Genomic DNA, 21,894 nt, shown 5'->3' with positions numbered 1-21,894 from the left:
TTAAAACTCAGTAACATCAAATTTAAGACAAGACAAACTTGAAGTGGGAGGGAAAGAAGGGCAAAGATTACATCTATTATATATAGAAAAACAAATACGGGAAAAAACATAAGGGAACGGGGGTAGGTAAAAGATTAAAAAACTAAAAAAAATTTTAATATTGAGTATTAAAAGCATCTTTAAAAAGGTGAGTTTTCAAAGATTTTTTAAAAGAAAGAAGATCTCTTTCATTTGTAATATGTTGTGGTAGAGAGTTCCACCATTGTGGGCCCATAACAGAAAACATGCCTGTTCTTCTTGTTCCTATTGTTTTAAGGGAAGGTATAACTAGTAAGTTTTGAGAGGATGATCTGAGTGAATGAACGGGATTATAAGGAATTAACATCCTTGATATAAACAGAGGCTCGTTATGGACTAGGGTTTTAAAAATAAGCAGCATTACCTTATATAAAATACGGTGGCTGATAGGAAGCCAATGAGCATCGATAAATAGAGGCGTAACGTGATCATATTTCTTTGCATTATAAATCAATTTAATGGCGGTGTTTTGAATGATTTGAAGACGTCGCTTTTCTTTTTGAGAGATGTTAAGTAATAGGGAGTTAAAATAATCTATTTTAGCTATGACTAGTGAATGGATCAGAATATTGCGTGATTTAGGCTCCAAAAATTTGGCGATTGATCTTATTAGCCGCAGTTTATAAAAACAAGATTTAACTATATTATTAATATGATCGTGGAAAATCAATTTGTCATCAATTATAACTCCTAAAATTTTTAGATTGTGGACAATTTCTAAAGTATTGTTATTAAGGACGAATGGCATTTTAAGAATTATGTCATTTTTCCAGTTAAAAATCATGATTTTTGTTTTCTTGATGAACCAACAATGACTTACTTGAACTTGTAGCTATGTATTTGTAATTATGATCTAATTATATTAGTAACTGCACTGATCTATCTGTACTAGCAACTATATTGAATGTCCGTGTCAAATTGCCCCTTATAACTTCCCGAGTAACTGACCCACCTTTTGTAACATAATCCGACCTTGAACTGAATAGATAAAGGAGGAATAGAAATCCTGATTAACATAACATAACGTATTCAGAGAAGCAAGGTGAGAGCTTCCACTACAGGGGTAGGCAATTCCGGTCCTCGAGAGCCACAGCCAAGTCAGGTTTTCAGGATATCCACAATAAATATTCATGAGATAGATTTGCATCTCAAGGAGGCAGTGCATGCAAATCCATCTCATATATATTCATTGTGGACATCCTGAAACCTGACTTTGGTCCGGCTCTCGAGGACCAAAATTGCCTACCCCTGTGCTAGGATATACTGGACTTCAAACTCTGCTATAAAGAACAATATAATAAGAACATGATGGGAGATTACATCTTGGGGCTGATTCGTGAACGTGGCTTACAATATAATCGGAAATCTCAAAAAAACTACTCACTGGGGGGCGCTAGTGAGCACCACTGTGAATGGCAGCGTAGTGGGCTTGCTCCGCTGATCGGATCTCTATAAAGATATTTATACTAGACTTTGAGAAATTTTTTCGGCGCGATTCCGCCCTGGCAAGCTTGCTGAAAATGTCAGTTTCAAAGACTGGCAAGCGTAAGAGTGTGGACCCCATTTCGCCGCTGAAAAATCCGCCTGCAACGGATGAGGCCGAATCGTTGCAGGGTGTCATGGCTGAACTCCGTACCATAAAAGATCTGCTTGCTACTACTAACCAGAACACGGAGGATATAAAAACTGACTTAGCCTCACTCAACGTGGAAATGGCTGTTTGCCGTTCACGACTGGACACAGCTGAACAAAAAATTGAAGTTTCCGAAAATAACATAAAAGCGCTGCAGCGCCAATTTAAACGTGTCGCCATCTTGGAACAGGAGCTTGAGGATGCACAGAATCGTTCGAGAAGAAACAACATAAGAGTGCTGGGGGTCCCGGAAACGAGGGAGGGAAGAGACCCCATTGCCTTTCTGCAAACCATGCTGCCTAAAATCCTAAATATTGAATTTAAACACGAGCTGGAGATAGACAGAGCACATCGATCACCGACGCACGTGCTGGAGCCTCAGGCGAAATACCCGAGGCCTATCATCGCCAGGCTGCTGAGATATTCCCAGGTTATGGAAATTATGCGCCAGTCTAAATTGCACCATCCGCTAAAATTTGAGGGGCACACTATACTTATAGTGCCTGATCTATCTAAACACACGGCGAAGCGCAGGAAGCAGCTTTTGGAATACAGACCTAAACTTAAACAACTGGGTGCGAAGTACGGGATGTTTTACCCTGCCACGCTCCGTGTCACGCTTAACAACTCTACTAAGAATTTTCAGCACCCTCATGAACTGGCGGATTATTTGGAGCTGCAAGCGCCGAGCAGTATTGATGCCACTTGATTCTGCTGCCTAACAGGGGCTGTTTCCTTATTTCATGCTGATAAGTTGATGTTATTAATAGGCACTGTGCTTTCTCCAGTGCTTTATCATTGCTGTTATGTTCAGGACTGATTGATATAATGTCCGGCTCATATATAGGTTAAAGTGTGTTTATCTATCAGTTTGCTTGCCTATATAATCTTATCGCCTTTTAAATTTCTCAAGGTTCTTTAACAGTTGATCTGTTCTGTGTTGAGCTTCCCCCTATCTGCCTAGGTGGCCTTACTATACCTGAGTTGTTCCTGGTTTTCACATTCGTATCCAATTTTAATTTGTATGAGACAGACTTGCTAACAACTAATATTGCACAGAATTCAAGTATGGATTGGTTGTGTTACTTGCTTTTTATTTTTCACTTCATTTTGATTGCACTATTACATGTCATGTGGGATAAGAACCCTTTACTGAGAAGCTGGTTTCAAGATGTATGGTACCAATTGGTATTGTATTGGTCATATTTGTTTAATGCATATGTACTACAATTCTCCTGAAGAGTTAAATAACATTATGCTGTTTTATACTATATTTAACAGATACTGGGTAGTCTGTTATTTACACTGTACATCCTCCACCAGATGGTCCATTTCCTTTTTTACATCATCAGGATACTATTGTTACCCCATGTGGGAAGTACTCCATTCATATATTTCATATTGATTACTTATGTCACTTAAATTTTGTTCCCTGAATGTGAAGGGGCTGAATAACCCTATAAAACAGCAAAAGATACGAGATTATATTAATAGATTACAACCTGATATTGTATACCTACAAGAAACTCATTTAAATGCCACTGATTCTGCTAAATTTCATTTTAGTTGGGCGTTGCCGGTTATATATTCTCCGGCTGTGGAAAAAAAAAAGGGAGTCATGATAATTATTAGACGTAGACAAGATATACAGTTGACCTCTCACAATACTGACACTGCAGGTAGATGGATAGCCGCTCATTTAGATCTAAATGGGATGTCACTTCTGCTATTCAATATATATGCTCCAAACAGTGATATGCCTGAATTTTTTGATGACATAGCATTACAACTTACGCTTTGTCCTAATGAGTCATATATAATAGGTGGTGACTTTAACCTTATTTTGGATCCGTTGATTGATAGACAGTCGAAAGCACCATATAAAGTACCTAGATCCTGGCATAAACTGCAAGGCTTGATTTCCCAATTTCAACTGGTTGACTCCTGGAGAATACTACATCAGGTTGATAGAAAATATACATTTTTCTCCCCACCTCACTCCACGTACACTAGAATAGATTACTTTCTCATTAGCGCTACTTTAACTACTTACCTCTCGTCGTCTGAGATAAAAGAAATTATTATTTCAGATCACGCAGCGATTCTGCTTTGCTTTGCTAACATAGCTAGACCTTTGATTTACAAACAATGGAGATTCAATAACTCACTTCTCCAAGAAAATGATTTTATAGATACTGTTTCCCAGGCCATAACGGAATTTTTTTCTCTGAATATACTTTCCACTTCCAACTGGATTAATCTCTGGGATGCCTTTAAGGCGTTTATTAGGGGAGTCATAATTTCCAAAGCGGCACACATAAAGCGACAGAAACTGAAATTATTGGAAGAAATGGAAATGCAAATCAAATTGACGGAAAGTCTTCATATGTTACATCCTCAAGACTATGAAACGTTAACACGTTTAAGAGCTATGAAAGTAGAACATAATCTTCTTCTCAGTAAATCCGCCTCTCACACTGTATTACTTAAAAATGCTGCCTATTATTCTGACAATAACCGTAGCGGACACCAATTAGCTTTGTATCTCAAGGGCAGAAATGAGAAAACTTATGTAGCGGCTATTACAGATTCTAATAATGATACTTTGACCAATGCAGAAGACATATTATCACACTTTCATGCTTATTATTCTTCCCTTTATAAGTCCAATGCCTGTGAGTTACCAGAAATACATAAATTTCTGGATAAACTTCCTAATACCCCTTTGTCACCACACTTTCAACAGGATTTATCAACGCCCATAACTAAACATGATATTGAACAAGCAATATCTCAATTATCCAAGGGCAAAACACCTGGTCCTGATGGACTAACAGCAGAATTTTATAAAACTTTCCTTCCACAACTAATGGACCCCATTTTCTCTTTCTTCACCTCCATCATTCAATCAGGTAAAATTTCGGGATCATTTACTGAGGCTACCATAATAGTACTCCCTAAACCTGATAAATCTCCTTTATTGGTGACTAATTATAGGCCTCTCTCCTTGATAAATACTGACGCAAAGATTTTTGCTAAAATAATTGCTCATAAGCTCATTCCCTGTATACAGACTATCATCGCTCCTGACCAAACTGGTTTTCTCCCTGGACGGCTTTCTAGCGACAATACTAGATTACTTGTAGATGTCCTCTACTCGGCTCAAGACAATTCTGATCCATTACTTCTCATGGGGTTGGACGCTGAAAAAGCGTTTGATCGCATAGAATGGAATTTTTTATTTCAAGTATTAAAATGGTATGGTTTTCCTAACTATTTTCTTTCTCTTGTTCATATTCTCTATTCGGCTCCTACCACCAAATTGTACATCAATGATTTCTACTCTGCCCCTTTCTTCCCAACTAGGGGAACTAGGCAAGGGTGTCCATTGTCCCCTTTATTGTTTAATATTGCGTTAGAACCCTTTTTAACAGCAATTCGCATTGATCCTAACATTAAAGGCCTAATTACTCCGACGACACATATCAAACTCTCAGCTTATGCTGATGATGTGCTCTTATATGCATCACCCACATCTATCCCACATATCCTTAACCTGATTTCCTCATATTCTCTTGTTTCGGGTTATAAACTTAACCAAACTAAGACCGAAATAATGCCGATCAATTGCCCTGACACTAAAGATGATATTACTAAATATGGTTTTATTTGGTCTACTTCCAAACTTAAATATCTAGGGATTCTATTTGGGACAACTATTGAGGACACATTAGTGTTAAATATGGATTTCTTAATATCTAAACTCCAAAGGCTCATGTCCCGATGGTCGCCCTTAAAACTTACCTGGTGGGGTAGATTAGAGACCATAAAGATGATGATTACACCAATTATAAACTACACCCTGTCTATGCTCCCTTGCTTAATGCCAATACAAAACTATAAGAAATTGGAACGATTACTGACTTCATTTCTTTGGAAAGACAAACCGCCTAGGATTAGTTTACGTAAACTAAAATGTGCCAAACAACAGGGTGGTGTTAATTTTCCTAGTCCATACGACTATCATGTGGCTTTCCTGTTGAGACAGAGCAAGAGATGGATGGATTTACCTTCACTGAGTGATACCCCATTGTGGATCCATATGGAGATTCCTTCTAATCCAGTACTTCTGAAATATGCGCCTGCTATGCACGGCCTTTCATCAGCATTAGAACAGCATCCTGTTATTCACTCCACGCTTACTGCAATTAGACATTACGACACCCATTCTACCAATAAATGGTCTAAGACATTAGCGGCTCCGTTATGGAATAATCCTGATATTAAAATCCAAAAGAAAGTGATTTCATGGAAACTATGGCAATCACATGGGTTGTGGAGTATATCACACTTATACAATGGTACCCAATGGTATTCTTTTGAAACTATTTGTAGAAACTTCAATTTGCCCCCCTCCCAATTTTTTAGGTGGCTACAACTGACCCATTGTATCAAAAAGATATTCTCTGTTACACCATATGTATTAGATCTGCCCTCATATTGGAATTCTTGTGCATTAATCGCATCAGCTGGAAAAGAAGCTTCCCGTTGGTATAAGTTGATTCGTGCATCGGTAGACTCTCCCCCTACTAAGAATAGAGATACCTGGCATACAGAGTTAACTATTGATTTACAGGAAGAAGAATGGTCGAATATCTGGCTATCTGCGGGCAGAGCAATACATTCGGCCTCTATGCTTCAATCAGCATACTTTCTTTTGCATAGGGTGTACTGGACTCCTTGCAGACTAGCTAAAATGAATATGTCAGTATCTAAACTATGCTGGACCTGTAAACTACAAGAGGGTACACTACGTCACATGATATATGACTGTTCCATGCTAAGTAAATTTTGGAAATTGGTTTGGTCTGATGTTTCTGCTATGCTTGATATTAACCAGGCACTTTCCTATAGTTTACTTATTACTGGCACGACTTCGGCTCGTTATTCTCCTACTGATCATAAGAGTTTGGCTCTGCGTGCTTTATTGATGATTGCACTTAAGATTATATTTACCAAATGGAAAAACCTGGCTGATGTAACTCATGCTGAATGGTGGTCTCATTTGAACACGATCGTAAAGTATGAATCTCTTTACGCTCAGAGAGTTGGTTCTTTAAAAAACTTCCATAGAATCTGGGACCCCATACTTCAATATTGTGCCAATGTTTAGTAGTAATTTTCTGTATAATGCTTATGGTACCTTCTTACTAGACAGGTTTCCAAACATTAGGTACTTACTTAAATTCATAACTCATGACATGTAATTAAGATGATATGGGTATAAATATGTGCAATTGATTACGTGATTTTCACGTACCACTCCTTTTAGTTTGTGATACTTCTGTAAAATTATCCTGTAGAAGCAATATGTCTCTCATTTTTTGGAATGTTATACGGATATTGGATGTTGATTTGTTTGTTTTATACTGCTGTTAATCCTTACTTTTCTTTACTATTTGTGTTGTTTTGCAACTAAGAAAATAAAAAACTTATTGAACTTAAAAAAAACTACTCACTTCTAAATCTTCAGTGGTCATCTTTGTATAACTTCAATACAAATAAATGTTAATTGTGATTCATATGTTGCTTTTCATGACTTTGACAGTGTCCCGCATACTTTGTCGAGCCGTGGCACAGTAAATGTAGTGGCCGCAACTCGAGGCATCCAGAAGTACACCGATATCGACGCGATAGAAGCATAGAAACATAGAATATGACGGCAGAAAAAGAGCCTTCGGCCCAACAAGTCTGCCCACTCAAATAACCCTCCCCCCTAAGTTCTTTGAAGTGAACCCACATGTTGATCCCATTTTCCAATAAAGTCAGTCACGTTATTGGCCTCAACTACCTGAAGTGGAAGATCATTCCAACGGTCAACCACCCTTTCGGTGAAGAAGTACTTCCTAGTGTCAACATGAAATCTCCCGCCCCTGATTTTTAGCAGATGCCCTCTTGTCGCTGTAGGTCCTGTAAGGAAAAAGATGTCTTCTTCCACCTCAATACGGCCAGTAACGCATTTGAACGTCTCTATCATGTCACCCCTCTCTCTGCGTTCCTCAAGAGAGTATAGCTGCAACTTACCTAGATGTTCTTCATATGGGATATCCTTGAGTCCTGAGACCATCCTGGTGGCCAACCGTTGAACCGATTCTATTCTCAGCACATCCTTCTGATAATGTGGCCTCCAAAGTTGTACACAGTATTCCAGATGTGGTCTCACCATGGACCTGTATAGCGGCATTACCACTTCGGGCTTTCAGCTGACAAAACTTCTCCGGATGCAACCCAGCATTTGTCTTGCCTTGGATGAGGCTTTCTCCACTTGATTGGCTGTCTTCAAATCTTCACTAATGATTATACCCAGGTCCCGTTCTGTAACAGTTCTAGTTAAGGTCTCACCATACAGAGTGTAGGTTCTGCATGGGTTTCTGCTACCAAGGTGCATAACTTTACACTTCTTGGCATTAAAATTCAGCTGCCAAATAGTAGACCAGTGCTCCAGTAAAAGTATGTCCTGTGTCATAGCATCATCGGCAAATAATGCAATTTTACCCCAAAGACCCTGAGGCAGATCTCGTATGAAGATATTAAATAGGATTGGACCCAGGACCGAGCCCTGCGGTACTCCACTGTGCTCTTCCGACTTTTCAGAGGGAGTACCGTTTACCACCACCCTTTGATGTCTGCCACTGAGCCAGTCTTTAACCCATGCAGTTAATATTTCTCCTAGCCCCAACGAACTCATGACATCATCACGCCAATGACACATGCTCGAAGGCCCTCCAGATGAGCCCTGAACCGCCAGTGGGGTGTGCCAGTAGGGAAGATGCGCAGAGAGGAGAGGCGCTGGTGCCGGCTGATTGCCTACAGCCCATGTCTCTTGCTGTGAGAGGCAGATCCTGTAGATAGTCAGCAGGCACCTCTCCTCCTCCCCAGCATCTCGTGGCAAACTTCAAATCTCAGGAAGAACCTTAGTGTGCCGCAGTACACAGTTTGCGATACACTGATTTATAAGAATGAAAAGTTGACGTTCTTACATTTTAAATGCGTAAATTGCAAACTTTGACTCTCTTGATCACCAAAGCAGTTTTATGGAAATAAACAGGCACTGTCTTTACTTTTTAGGCATGAGCAATTAGGAAATTACACTTTCTGCCCAGGAACAAAAATCGTGTTGCATAGTGATTCAATGCCAGTCACCTGAAATGGCCCGGCACTGAATATACAGGAGTTAGCCAACCTGCCTCCCAAGGTCTGAATATCGGCCCTTTTGTCTTTAAAGAAGCATTCCCTCATCACCTCCCACTACCCACTACAGACCAGCCAGTTTCCTTCACTTAACTCTTTGGATAACAGAGATCTCCCTTCCTTGCAGTGATATGCCAGACCAAGCAAGGAAGCTGATAGCACTGATGAAAAGCAACTCGGTAAGAAAATGAAACCGTTATCTCTCTATTAGGCATAAGCAAAATCCTTTCTCTGTGCTAACTTGTGAGCTAAGCCGTGCTGTGAATTGTCTGATATGTAAGTGCATTATGATATCAGTGATGGATCTGTGAAGTGTACTGTGCCGGGAGTTGTATTAAGACAGTGGTCTCAAACTCAAACCCTTTGCAGGGCCACATTTTGGATTTGTAGGTACTTGGAGGCCTCAGAAAAAAATAAGTTAATGTCTTATTAAAGAAATGACAATTTTGCATGAGGTAAAACTCTTTATAGTTTACTAGCTGATCACCCGGCGTTGCCTGGATATTTATTTATCCCAATCTTCTATTAGACAGGAAAAGGAATCGTGGACATCTTCATTTTTAGCAGGAATAATGGCCGTCTGTCTGGGGCTGAACTTGGACTTAAACGGCATTGGAAGTGTCAGTGTTATCTCAGGAAGTCTCTGAAGCTCTAGATGTAGCAGCTCTCTTGCGCAGCATGGCAAGTCTTGTATTCCTGTCCTCGGGAGTTTCTTGTCTACGCTGTTGTTTCATATTTTAGCCTTTGATTGCACTTGGCCAATTGCCTTACGTTTCGTTGGAGGCACTGTTACAGCAATATCTGTGGTTTTTTACGTCACCCCCCCTTCCCACCTCCACAGTACTTTTTTCCAGATAGTAAGTCATATGTATACCAATGTGTATATCTATTTATCCCAATCCCTATCGTGCATAGTAAGTCATATGTATACCAAGTTTAGTTGAAATCTGTCCATGCGTTTCAGCATTATTCTGTGAAAACTATGGTTTAGACCAGTGTTTTTCAACCGCTGTTCCGCGGGACACTAGTGTGCCGCGAGATGTTGCCTGGTGTGCTGTACGGTGCAGACACTGATTAGGCCTCAGGCCGGGTCCCGCACGCGTTCCCATGAGACTCCCCCGGTCCCTGCTGCTGTTCAGTTTCGATCTTCTGCTCTGACGCAACAGGAAACAGGAAGTTGCAGCAGAGCAGAAGATTGAACACTGAGCAGCCGCGCGTGCGCGGCTCTTTGGGAAAGCGTGCATGTCGCAGAAAAACAAAACCTACAAACTAAGGTGAGGCAAAGGGAGAGAGCTGGCTAAACAGTAGGATCGATTGGGCAGGCGAGTGGTGGCTGCGGGGACCGTGCGATTGCTCGTGTTCCCGGCTCAAATTGGAAGGAGGGAGTGAAAGGGAAAAGGATTCTGGGCCAAGGGGATGAAGACGGAAAGAAAAACCCACAGCAGGAAAGAAAGGGAAGGACAGGCAGGTGAGCCAGATGCTAGAAGCAGGGGGGGGGGGAAGAAAGAGGGAAAAAAGCTAGATGGGGTTGAAAAGAAGAGACACACTGGTATGGAAGAGGAAGATAGGGGAAATCTGGACACAGGAAGGTAACAGAAAGAGGGGAAATTATGTGCATGGGGCATAGGGACAGAGACATAAAGGGGACATGCCATGGGGATGGTATATGGACACAGGGGGGGGGGGGCAATGACAGATACATAGGGGAGATATTAGAAATGGAGAAAATAGGAGCACAGAAGCGAGATGGTTTGTGGGGATGGGACAGGGACCGAGCTCGCAGGCTCCAGTGGCTTGCACAAATTACATTGTAACGTGCCATGAAAATAAGAGGGAGGAAGGTAGATAGATAAGCCACGTGAGAGGAGCTGAAGGGTAGTAGAAAGGAACAGATGGTAAAGGAGGGAGGGAAGGGTGGTGGTGGAAAGGAATAGGACAGACATTGAAGGAGGGTGGAGAGGAACAGACCCCGAAGGGAAATGTGGAAGACAGAGTGGGAAGAAGACAGATGCCAGACTATGGGGGAGCGGAGGGAAGAAGATGGGTGCTAGACCAATTGGGGAGGGGGGTGAAGGGAGAAGCACAGTAACAGCAAATGGAAGACGTAGAGAGAAGACACACAGTGGATGGAAGGAATTGAATGAGAAGATGTGGAAAGCAGAAACCAGACAACAAAGGTAGAAAAAAAAATTATATTTATTTATTTATTTTTTGCTTTAGGATAAAATAGTATGTTAGTTGTGTTGATAAAAATGTATAAACAAAGCCCTGCCAGCTGAACATCTCTTTCTCTAGTTCAGCAGCAGGAACTTTGATTTATAAGAAAGGAATAAGCTAAATATTACAGTACTAAGGCTTATATGGATGCAGCGGGGACGGTGACGGGGCGGTGAATGGGATGGCAGTGGCAGTGGCGGTGACGGGGTGGTGAAAGGGATGGCGGTGACGGTGACGGTGACGGGGCGGTGAAGGGAACGGCTGTTGACGAAGAGCTACGTGTGTGTCTTTCTTCGATTCCAGCCAGAATATCAGCTTTGTGTTCAGCCAAACAGGCCCAGGTTTCGCACTGAATAAAGTATTTTATAATTTTTCACTATTCTGTTTACTTAATATTTCATAATAAAGTAATTATAAAATACTTTCTTTGTGTTTATTTGATTCCTATTCAAGAGAATTACTTTATATATAGTCAATATAGGCACAGAGTTAAATTTTTAACATTTTCTAATGGTGGTGTGCCTCGTGATTTTTTTCATGAAACAAGTGTGCCTTTGCCCAAAAAAGGTTGAAAAACACTGGTTTAGACAGTAATATCTGTCGTTTTTGATAATTTTTACCTCACCCCTTCCAACCCCCACAGTATATTAAATGATATGTATACCAGGTTTAGTTGAAATCTATCCATCTGTTTCAGAGTTATGCTGGAATGGATTCAAATAAAGATACTTTATAGTGGTGAATGAAATTATTTTTTTACAGCTTAATAAAAAGTACAATATTCAAATTATAATGTGAAATATTTGACAAAATGAATACAATACAACTAACGCAAACCGTGATTATAAACAACATTTTTAGTTTCACCTCCTGGAGCAAGAACATATAAATTCTTGGGTGAACCCAGCCCTGAGCAAGCAACATAGAGTTGTGGGCCGCGAGACCCCCAGAACATATCACCCCAGGTAGTGAGGGATCTGCATACCAAGTTGCGTTCAAATCGGTCAAGCCGTTTTTGAATTACTGTGAGAATGGCAGCTTTTTACATTTTTTCCATTGACATGAATGGTTGAAATCTGATTTTATGTTTGTAGCTCCGCCCACGTGTGCAGGTGGGCCGCGAGACCCCCAGAACATATCATCCCAGGTAGTGAGGGATCTGCATACCAAGTTTCGTTCAAATCGGTCAAGCCGTTTTTGCGTGATCGCGGCACATACACACACACATACATACCTCCGATTTTATATATATAGATAAATCTTTCCTTTTGGCTAAGTCTTAATAATAATATTGTCATTTACAGCTAAAGAGACATATGATGAAGAAACTGTTTTATTTTACTTTTGTGATTATGATAAACATTCCATGGGCTTCAAAATAGTGCCTGGCGGGCTGCGAGTTTGAGCCCACTGTATTAAGGACCTGCACTAAAATATAACTGTTTGCTATCAGGCCGCTGCAGAGACTTTTCTATCTCTTAAATTTGTTTTATTTTATTTTTGATTTTTTATCTTCTTTCATTATTTCTATTTTCTATTTCTTTGATTTTTGATATGTTGTTATTACTTATTTTTAGTTTATCAGGTACTTTAGCTAGATTGTGAGCCTTCAGGACAGATAGGGTAGTTTTTCCTAAAGTGCCTAATTTCATTTTAGCTTGATACATTGTAAACCGCTTAGGTCAGTAAAATGCAAGAGCAGTATATGAAATCTTAAATAAACAACTAAACAGAAACATATCAGACGCTCCATTCGCCTAGGAAGCAGAGTTTGCCAATACTTGGATGTGCCTGACTGAGACCAAAAATTCAGTGGGGATTAACACTTTCTGCATGAAGAAATCTTGAATCAGTCTTGCATTTTCAAGTTACTTAGGTGTGCCGATAGAGAATAACACTTAGGCGCCCTGCTGGCCCTTTCACAGGCAGATGTACACTTACACACATAGGACTTAATTCTATATATAGCACCCCAAAAAACCATTCTTAGTGCTATTTTCATAACTGCATCTCGAATTAGGCACATTTTATAGTGCCCATTCCCACGATACACTAACTGAAACCTGGTGTAGATGCTCTTACCTAACTTATGTGCAGGTCGGGCATATTCTATAAGAGTGCCTAATTCATTGGAACACCCACAACCTGTCCATGCCCCTCCCCTAACCACGCCTCCTTTTGAAATCTACGTGATTGAATTTGCACACTCAACTTTATAGAACACGCTTCACAAGTTGGGCATATAAATTCTACATAGTGCCGCTAATTCCTTGCGCTGATTGGCTTATTACCCAATTAAGTTGCGTGTTCAAATTGGCAATGCACACAGAGCTGCATGCGCAGCTTTAGTTGCCATATACAGAATCCGGGGGACAAGTGCTAGTGCTCTATACATTTATGTGTGCAAGGGACGTGTAATGCGGGCCTGTAACTTATAGAGTTGCTATTTAATTTCATCAGTTCTTTCCCAGGCTACCAAATGATAAGCCGTTGAATTGCTACTAAAGGCTAGGCCAGTGTCAAAGAATTATTGGGGCATGTTGCCAACAACTTAGGCCCCACGGAGTCATGATGTAGAACTTAAGCCGAATAGCTTGTTTCATCTACAAGAGAGTTTGGGGGGCGTAAGGAAAGGAAAAGCACAGGAGGCAAGGAAACAATTTTCTGAGTATGAAACTTTTTTTTTTTTTTTTACCATAGAGAATCAACTATCAGAATGATTGGAAAGTCATCACTTTGTTCATCGGAGTCAACGATCTCTGTAACTACTGCAAGGATTCCGTAAGTTGCCAGGTCCCCATTTCTGATACAGCTGCTTTTTTCAGTACAGAGCAAACAGCTGAAGAATGGATACAAGAGTATCCTATATAATAAAACCCTAGCCGCGCATGTGCACTCTTACCTGCGTGTTCCGTGATCTCTGATCTGTGATCAGTAGGTCTGTGGCAGCAGGAGTGCGCATGCGGGAGTCCCCCAGCCTTCTTCCCAGCACCTACCTACACTCGCCGGCAGGACTGGCTGCCAGCGCTGGACTCCCTGCTCTCCACAAGATTAAAAGCCGCAGTGTCGGCTCCTCTTACAAGCTGCACCAGCGTTGGAGAAGGCTTCCGATGCTGGCGAGGATCGAGAGGAGCCGCGGCGACACCTCGCGGGGTGGGAAGGGAAGCGCCGACAAAAAACACTCCAGCCGCTTTGCCGGCTCCCCACTCACTCACTAAGTAAGTTCTTCGCGGTCTGACCCTCCCATCCCTTCCCGACATCTGACCGGCTCACGTAGTCCCTTGCCGCCCCCCTTCCCTTCCCGCGGTCCTGACTCCAAACCTGCCGACTCCAGCAGCGTCTTCAGCACTCTACACACGCTGCTTCGGGGCCTTCTTTACTCTGGCACGTCCCTGATGACATCATCAGAGATGCAGCAGAGCAAATCAGGGCAGTAGAAGGCCCCAAAGCAGCGTGTGTAGAGTGCTGCAGACGCTGCTGTAGTTGGCAGGTTTGGCGGGACCACGGGAAGGGAAGGGGGGGGGCGGCAAGGGACTAAGAGAGCCAGCCAGACCGCAGGAAGGGAAAGGGAGGGTAGGGGAAACGCTGCTGCTGCACAGGGAAGTGGTGTGTGGGAAGGGAATGCTGCTGCTGTGGCTGCTGCACAGGGAAGTGGGGGGGATCGAAATGCTGCTGTACAGGTAAGTAGGGTGGGGGAAATGCTGCTGCACAGGGAAATGGAGGGGGACGGAATGCTGCTGTGGCTGCTGCACAGGCAAGTGGGGGGAAGAGAAATGCTGCTGCATAGGAGGCAGGGAGAGAGACAGATAGATAGAAAGAAAGACAGATAGTGGGAGGAAGGGAGACAGAAAGAAAAGAAGAAAGACACAGGGGCAGGGAGAGACACAGAAAGACAGACAGACAAAGGGGGCCAGGGAGAGAGACAGAAAGAAAGAAAGAAAGACAGCAGGAGGGAGAGAGAGACAGAAAGAAAGACAGACAGACATATATTCTAGCACCCGTTCATGTAACGGGCTAAAATACTAGTATTCTATAAAAGCCAAGAGATGAAGGAATGAGACAGTTGAGGTCACAACAAAGTCAAGGAAGCAGGCTGAAAACTCCAGCTAATCTTATTGCTCTAAGCCATGCTTGTTCAACCTATAGTCCTGAGGCCAGAACCCGGCCCTCCATTTGCTTTTTTTCTGGCCCTCGGAAGTTTTGTAATTTATCTGGTGCTTGTAGCAAGATGCCCTCTTCCTCTCCACGACTCAGATCTCTGTAAGTTTCAGTCAAGTAGTGCCAGAAGTATGGATTGGTCTCACAGTTTCAAGTCTCGTAAGATTTGAAACCAGGAGACCAACCTGAACTTCCAGCCCCATGCAGCTCAGACTTGCAGAGTGTTGAGTCATGGCGGGGAAACTGGAAGCCCATTGCATGTTCTGTAGCTGAAGCCAGGTGAGGGGAAAGAGACTGGGTAAAGCCTGGGAGGGTACATGAGAGAGAACAAGTAGACTGGATGAAGTCTGCGGGTAGATGAGACACATAGAGAGAGAGCGAGACTGGCTGGGAGGAGACGACACACTGTTGTATTTTGCTGTTATTTGATGAGCATATGGCAAACTACAACGTGTGTGTTTTGGTCCTCCGAATGTTGCAAAATATAAAATGTGATCCCTGATAGAAAAAAGTTGGACAAACCTGCTCTAACTATTGCCATAGCCACAGGGGGCCTTGGCCTCCTCATTTTGGAATTAGAACCCCTTCAAAATTGGGGCAGCCATGGAGTGTTCCTGACACTGGCTGGCAATCCCATGTGTGGGAGTGTTGGTGTCATCAACTGAAAAAGGCTACTGACTTCCTAGCTTCTCAGGCAGCAGACCTCTTCAGCAGGCGGGTCTTGGGCATCCCCACCAGCAAAGGTAGGATTTAACAGTGCCAGGAGGTGGAAGGAAAAGTAATGAGAGGAAATGCATGCCCCCCCTCCCCCCCCCCACAAAAATAAATAAATAAATTGACTTCTGCCTACACTCTAACCTATCTCCCAAAAGTAGGGATAAACCAAATTGTGACAGACCAAAACTGGACTGTATGAGGTACCAAAGCAAGAATCAGCTGACAGGAAGTGCTAGAGATAGTAGAAGGTACTGGAATCTTGTTATAGCTTAGATGTGGTGTTTTTGTATGTTTCACATACACTTTCATACTTACTTAAACATCGATCATCTGGGTTAATCAAAACTGTGGTAGAAGAGTAATGAGGCTTGCAATCAACTTCACAAGCAGTGTTAAATTGGTAAAGCCACGGCCTGATGCTCCCAGGCCTCCTCTTAAAAGGGCTCATGGTATGCTAATATTTGTCCCCTGACACTCTGCCAACTCAGACATTCCAATGTTCCCCCTTCTCTGCTTATCCCTACCCCAGGCCTACCTGGGATGTAAAGGAACCAGAGCAGAAGCAGTCCCCATTTGCTCCTGCCTACTCTGTTGACAGGTTCAAAGTGGCACTGGCAACCCCTAGTGCTAGTCTTGTGGTACTACTGCTAGGAGTCAAGCTAATATATAGGTCTGAGTTGAGGGGCATATACCAGTCCCTTAAAAAAGCAGCCTGAGAGCACTGGGCTACAGCTTTGTGGCCCACTGTCTCCAGGACAGAAAAATACTGCCAGTTTTTCAAGAATGGCAAGTTGTGAAGAAATTTTAATATGATAGTCTTGAAACTTAGACTGGTGCTATGTCTGTACTAGGGGAACAAACAAAATTTCCAGCTTGTTCATTTAACACATGTTGGTACTAGTCCATCCAGGTCGAGAACATATTTTTCTACTATCTCCATCGAATGAAAAAAAAAAAAAATCCAACCCAGGATGTCAGGTGCGTAAAGGCAATATTGCACCATTAAATTCCTAAACAAATACTTAACAGGTTCTGCCTTGAAACATTACAGAAAATGTCGACTCTTGAGGGACACCCACTTCTAAAGGAAAAGTAGAAGAAACATTAAAATGCACAGGTTGAGTTATAAATAATTGTAAGGGAGCAGCCCACTGAAGAGTCAGGAAACTGATGTGGATTATTCCCTGCAGGGGGATGAATTCTTCAATGATACATAGAAACATAGAAGATGACGGCAGAAAAGGGCTACAGCCCATCAAGTCTGCCCACTCTGCTTACCCACCCCCTGTCTATGCCCTAATGACCCAATTTCCTTATCTTGACCCTCGTAGGGATCCCATATGGGTATCCCATTTATTCTTAAAGTCTGGCACGCTGTCTGCCTCGATCACCTGCACTGGAAGCTTGTTCCAATGATCAACCACTCTCTCTGTGAAGAAATACTTTCTGGTGTCGCCATGAAATTTTCCGCCCCTGAGTTTGAGCGGGTGCCCTCTTGTGGCCGAGGGTCCCTTGAGAAAGAAAATATCATCTTCCACTTCGACACGTCCCGTGAGGTACTTAAATGTTTCGATCATGTCTCCCCTCTCCCTACGTTCCTCGAGAGTGTAGAGCTGCAATTTGTTCAGTCTCTCTTCTGTTTAAGGGGATCACATTGTGTGTGGTGCAGCAGTTAAAGCTATAGCCTCAGCGCCCTGAGGTTATGGGTTTAAACCCATGCTGCTCCTTATGACCCTGGGTAAGTCACCTAATCCCACCATTGCCCCAGGTACATTAGCTAGATTGTGAGTCCACCGGGACAGACAGGGAAAGATACATGAGTACCTGAATAAATTCATGTAAACTGGGAGAACAGTATAGAAAATTGAATAAATAAAACTAAACAAAAACTTAATCTTATATATCGGGTCTGCATCTATGAGGCAAACTTGGTTCTTTTTGTTGCATGGAGCTTTTTGGACTACTGTTTGTTTACAAAAGTTAGATAGCTCTAAGACTAATAAATGCTGGCATTGTAATCTGGAAGCGGGGACACTGGATCATTTACTTTATTATTGGCCCTGTATTAGAATTTTTGGGAATTCAATTTGGACTCAAGTAAATTGTCTATTAGAAAACCATGTTGCATTATCCTATGATACTATTCTGTTTGGTATGTCTATGAGGGAAAAAAGTCAATTGTCAGCACATAATAACAGGGGTTGCCATTCAGCATATTACCAATAACTGGAAAAATTATACTAATCTTAATTATACATTTTGGTGGAATTCGCTATGCTATATTTTTAAGATGGAAAGAGCAATTGCTTTGGAGAAAGGGAATTATAATAATTTTATAAAGATCTGGGGGCCATTGGAAAGATATTGTAATGAGTAAACATCACTTTCCTTAGATAGATATATGGGAGGTTGTTCTGGAAATCTTACTAAGTTATATGTTTATAATGTATTTATGATATGATTGATTGCAATTATTGAAGAAGGGTGGGTGGGTTGGGATATAATTTTTATGTTTCTATGATTATATGTGAAAGAATTTCAAGTGTTATATTGTAGATATTAGTGACATATTCCTGTACACTTGTTGCAAGATTTTAAAATGAATAAAGAATATTAAAAAAAAAAAAAAAGAAAAGAAAATTGAATAAATAAATACTACACTTCTCCCTCCATATTCGCGGTTTCAGCACTCACAGTTTCGCTTATTCGTGATTTCTTGCATGCTGACTCCTCTCCCCCAAATTACATCATGAATAAAGTACTATACCGATAAAAAGTTTGGTGCTTCCCAGCTTTACTGTATTATTATTACTGTACACTACTGTATTGTTATGCAATAAATAACTTTGTTTTCCACAAAAATCGCAACTATAATCATTGTTTGTTATTCGTGATTTCAATATATTAACGGTGGCTGTTACAAAAACAAACAAACCCGTGAATAACATATAAAAAGTTATTCCCGGTTTTTCCGTATTTGCGGTTATGTTCTGCCCCTGACGACCGCGAATATGGAGGGAGGAGTGTATAGTGAATGAGATCCAAAGCGGGTCCATGCATATTTCTTTTCTAAACAGGTAAGAAATGTGACATAATGGCTGTTTGTATCTTATTTGCCAGAACTACCATTCACCCCTTAAGTTTTCCAGTCGAGTTCAAGAAGCACTGGACATCCTTCATAAAGAGGTAGGTGTCTGTGGCACGTGGCTGCCTCAGGTATGGTGACTGAGCCAATAAGTAAGCCTGGAGGAATGGAAACGAGGAGAGATTTAAAGAAGCTTGACAAATGCTAACTAGTGCTGCCCGATTCAGGGGAAAATATTTCGATTCAATTCAATTTGGCCTATTGCATTGATTTTTCGATTCGATTCACTTTTCCCATCCAGTAGGGCATCTTTTTTTTTTTTTGGGGGGGGTTTCAAATGTCCTGACGGGTTTATTTTGTAGCTTCTTCACCCACCCCAGCCCCCTTTGCCCGCTCCTGCCATCTGCCGGCGCTGTAGTCTAAACTAAATAAACAAAAAAGACACTTCCTCTCTGCTAGGTCCTAACTCACACTTGCTGTCTAGCAGTAGCTCTGGCAGGAAACACATTTCAAATCTGACATATTGTAATCATAAAATAGAAAATAAAATTATTTTTCTAACTTTTGTTGTCTGGTCATTTTATCATTCAAATCATGTTGGTCCCAGGCTCTGGTTTCTGTTTGTCTTCTGTCAACTCGTTCGCCAAGTTCCCTCCTATTACCCTGTGCAGCACCTCACGACCAATCCCCCCACCCCCCTTCGGGCCTCCTAAAGTAGTTGAAACAGTGGCAGTGACCGGCTTGCCAAAGGCAGCACGGTGAACAGGCTTCTCCTGACCTATCCCGCAAGGACTTTCCCTCTGCTGCGTCACTGATGAGGGTGGAGGGGAGGACGGGTGCCACGCCCCTACCAAGACGGTACCTGGGGCCACTGCCTCCACCCCTTCCATTCCTATACTTTCTTGTTCATTGACCCTGAGGGGTTTCTGGAGGTCTTTTTTGTGCCTGGGCTCCTGATGCTGACTAGGGGCCTTGAGAGAGGGGCAGAGTGTGGCACCGTGGCTAAAGCTACAGCCTCGGCCCCCTGAGCGTGTGGGCCCAAACTCACACTGCCCCCTGTGACCCTGGGCAAGTCACATAGGGCTAGATTCACTAACCTAGAGATCCGTGTCCAATCCGTGGGCGATTGGAGGCAGGCCGACCGATTCACCAACCATCTTCACGCAAATGGGGATGATCGGAGGCACGCCCCCATCCGATGACACGGATCGCTAGGTAACGATTCCCACTCATGCGCAGACCATCTACTTTGCCCTGTAGATGGTCTGCGCACGCTTACTAGAGCTGCCTATGTTTGCGATGGGGTGGGGGGGGGGGTGCCCGCGAGCAGAGCAGGGAGGATTTTTGAAATGGAAGTCTGTGCCGCCCCAACTCTTCTGCCCTCTGCCGCCTTCCCTGCAGTGCGAGCCTGCAGGTTTAAAGTGGGGCTGCACTGCGGTGTGTTCTGGACAGAACGCCCCCCCCTTTTTTTACGCCACTGCCTGTCACCTATATGTGGCTTGGTGGAGGTGGCCCCCCCTGCTGGTGACACTCTTCAATAGCATGGTTCCCTGGGAGGCCACCCTGCTCAACTACTCTGCAGCTGGCCCAGAGACTACTCATGCTCATTCACTGTCAAATGTCACTTTCCACAGGTTCCAAGAGCCTTTGTGAACCTAGTAGAAGTGATGAACATCACATTTATCAGGAAGCTGTTCTTGGATAAGAGACTGAAGTGCCCAGCGCTGATAGCAGAGTAAGTATTGAACATCTTAATGTAGCCTGCTCCTTGGCCCAGCCTCTGCCACGAGAGCACACTCTTGATCGCCTTGGATTTAGATTTTGGATTTTTTACTCCCCTTTTCCAAATGTGAGCTCAAGGTGTAACAGGAAGGGGAAAATAAATAAATAAATTTGGAGCACGTACAGGGGAGAGGCGGGAGGGACATGCTGAGGGCTGCTCGGGGGAATTCTATGGGTGTCGGAGCATTTACTGCGCCGGCTCACGCTAAAAACTCCAAGCGCAGCTTGATAAAAAGGGCCCTAAGTAAAACACACACTAGGAAAGTCAGGGAAATGAATCTCTCTCAACCAAGCCAACAAAATGTCCATACCTATTCTAGCTATTATCAAATTAGGAAATACTAAGGAAGAAAGCTCCCAGGTGCTGCTGTTGCTACATGATAGAGACTGTGGAGAGACGATGTTCCTGAAATGGACTTTATTATTAAAAAATATATATATAAAAGTCAACATAGAAATCCACTTAAAAACCTTAAGGACCTGGTTCGCTGGGAGCTTTGGACCGAACACGGTCCATGTTTCGACAAGAGTCTTTCTCAGGGGTCCCTGCTAGTCCTAGGGTGGAAAATACACGGAAGAGCTAAACAATTCAAAAATACCAATACGTAGAAGCTCCTCATTGAATTTGTTTTTGCATCACGGTTCATGCGGAGCTTCTACATATTGGTACTTTTGGATTGTTTAGCTTTTCCATGTATTTTCCACCCTAGGACAAGCAGGGACCCCTGAGGAAGACTCTCTTGTCAAAACACGGACCGTGTTGGGTTCAACGCTCCCAGTGAACCAGGTTCTTAAGGTTTTTAAGTGGATTTCTATGTTAATAATAAAGTCCATTTCAGGAACATCGTCTCTCCACAGTGTTTTTTTGGTTTCTCTTGGACTCTTTATTCTCTATGGATCATCCAGGGTCAATTTCTTTGTTTTCGCTACATGATAGAGCCCTCTAAATCACTTTACTTTATACATTCCTTCT

The 21,894-nt window shown here is 42.4% G+C and overlaps 1 protein-coding gene across 1 annotated transcript in view; it reads left to right on the top strand.

Moving 5' to 3' along the window:
* PLB1 (phospholipase B1) overlaps positions 1-21,894 on the top strand; it is a 225,477-nt gene that overhangs the window by 133,596 nt on the left and 69,987 nt on the right. Inside the window, exons 35-38 of the mRNA XM_033937660.1 lie at positions 9,090-9,141; positions 13,880-13,960; positions 19,175-19,240; positions 20,774-20,874. Coding sequence (XP_033793551.1) covers positions 9,090-9,141; positions 13,880-13,960; positions 19,175-19,240; positions 20,774-20,874 — 300 coding nt within the window. The remainder of the gene's footprint in view (positions 1-9,089; positions 9,142-13,879; positions 13,961-19,174; positions 19,241-20,773; positions 20,875-21,894) is intronic.

Source organism: Geotrypetes seraphini, chromosome 3 (genome assembly GCF_902459505.1).
Source record: "Geotrypetes seraphini chromosome 3, aGeoSer1.1, whole genome shotgun sequence".
Lineage (NCBI taxonomy): Eukaryota > Metazoa > Chordata > Amphibia > Gymnophiona > Dermophiidae > Geotrypetes > Geotrypetes seraphini.
The sequence above is the reverse complement of the archived record's forward strand: the minus strand, read 5'-3'. Positions and strand labels throughout refer to the sequence as shown.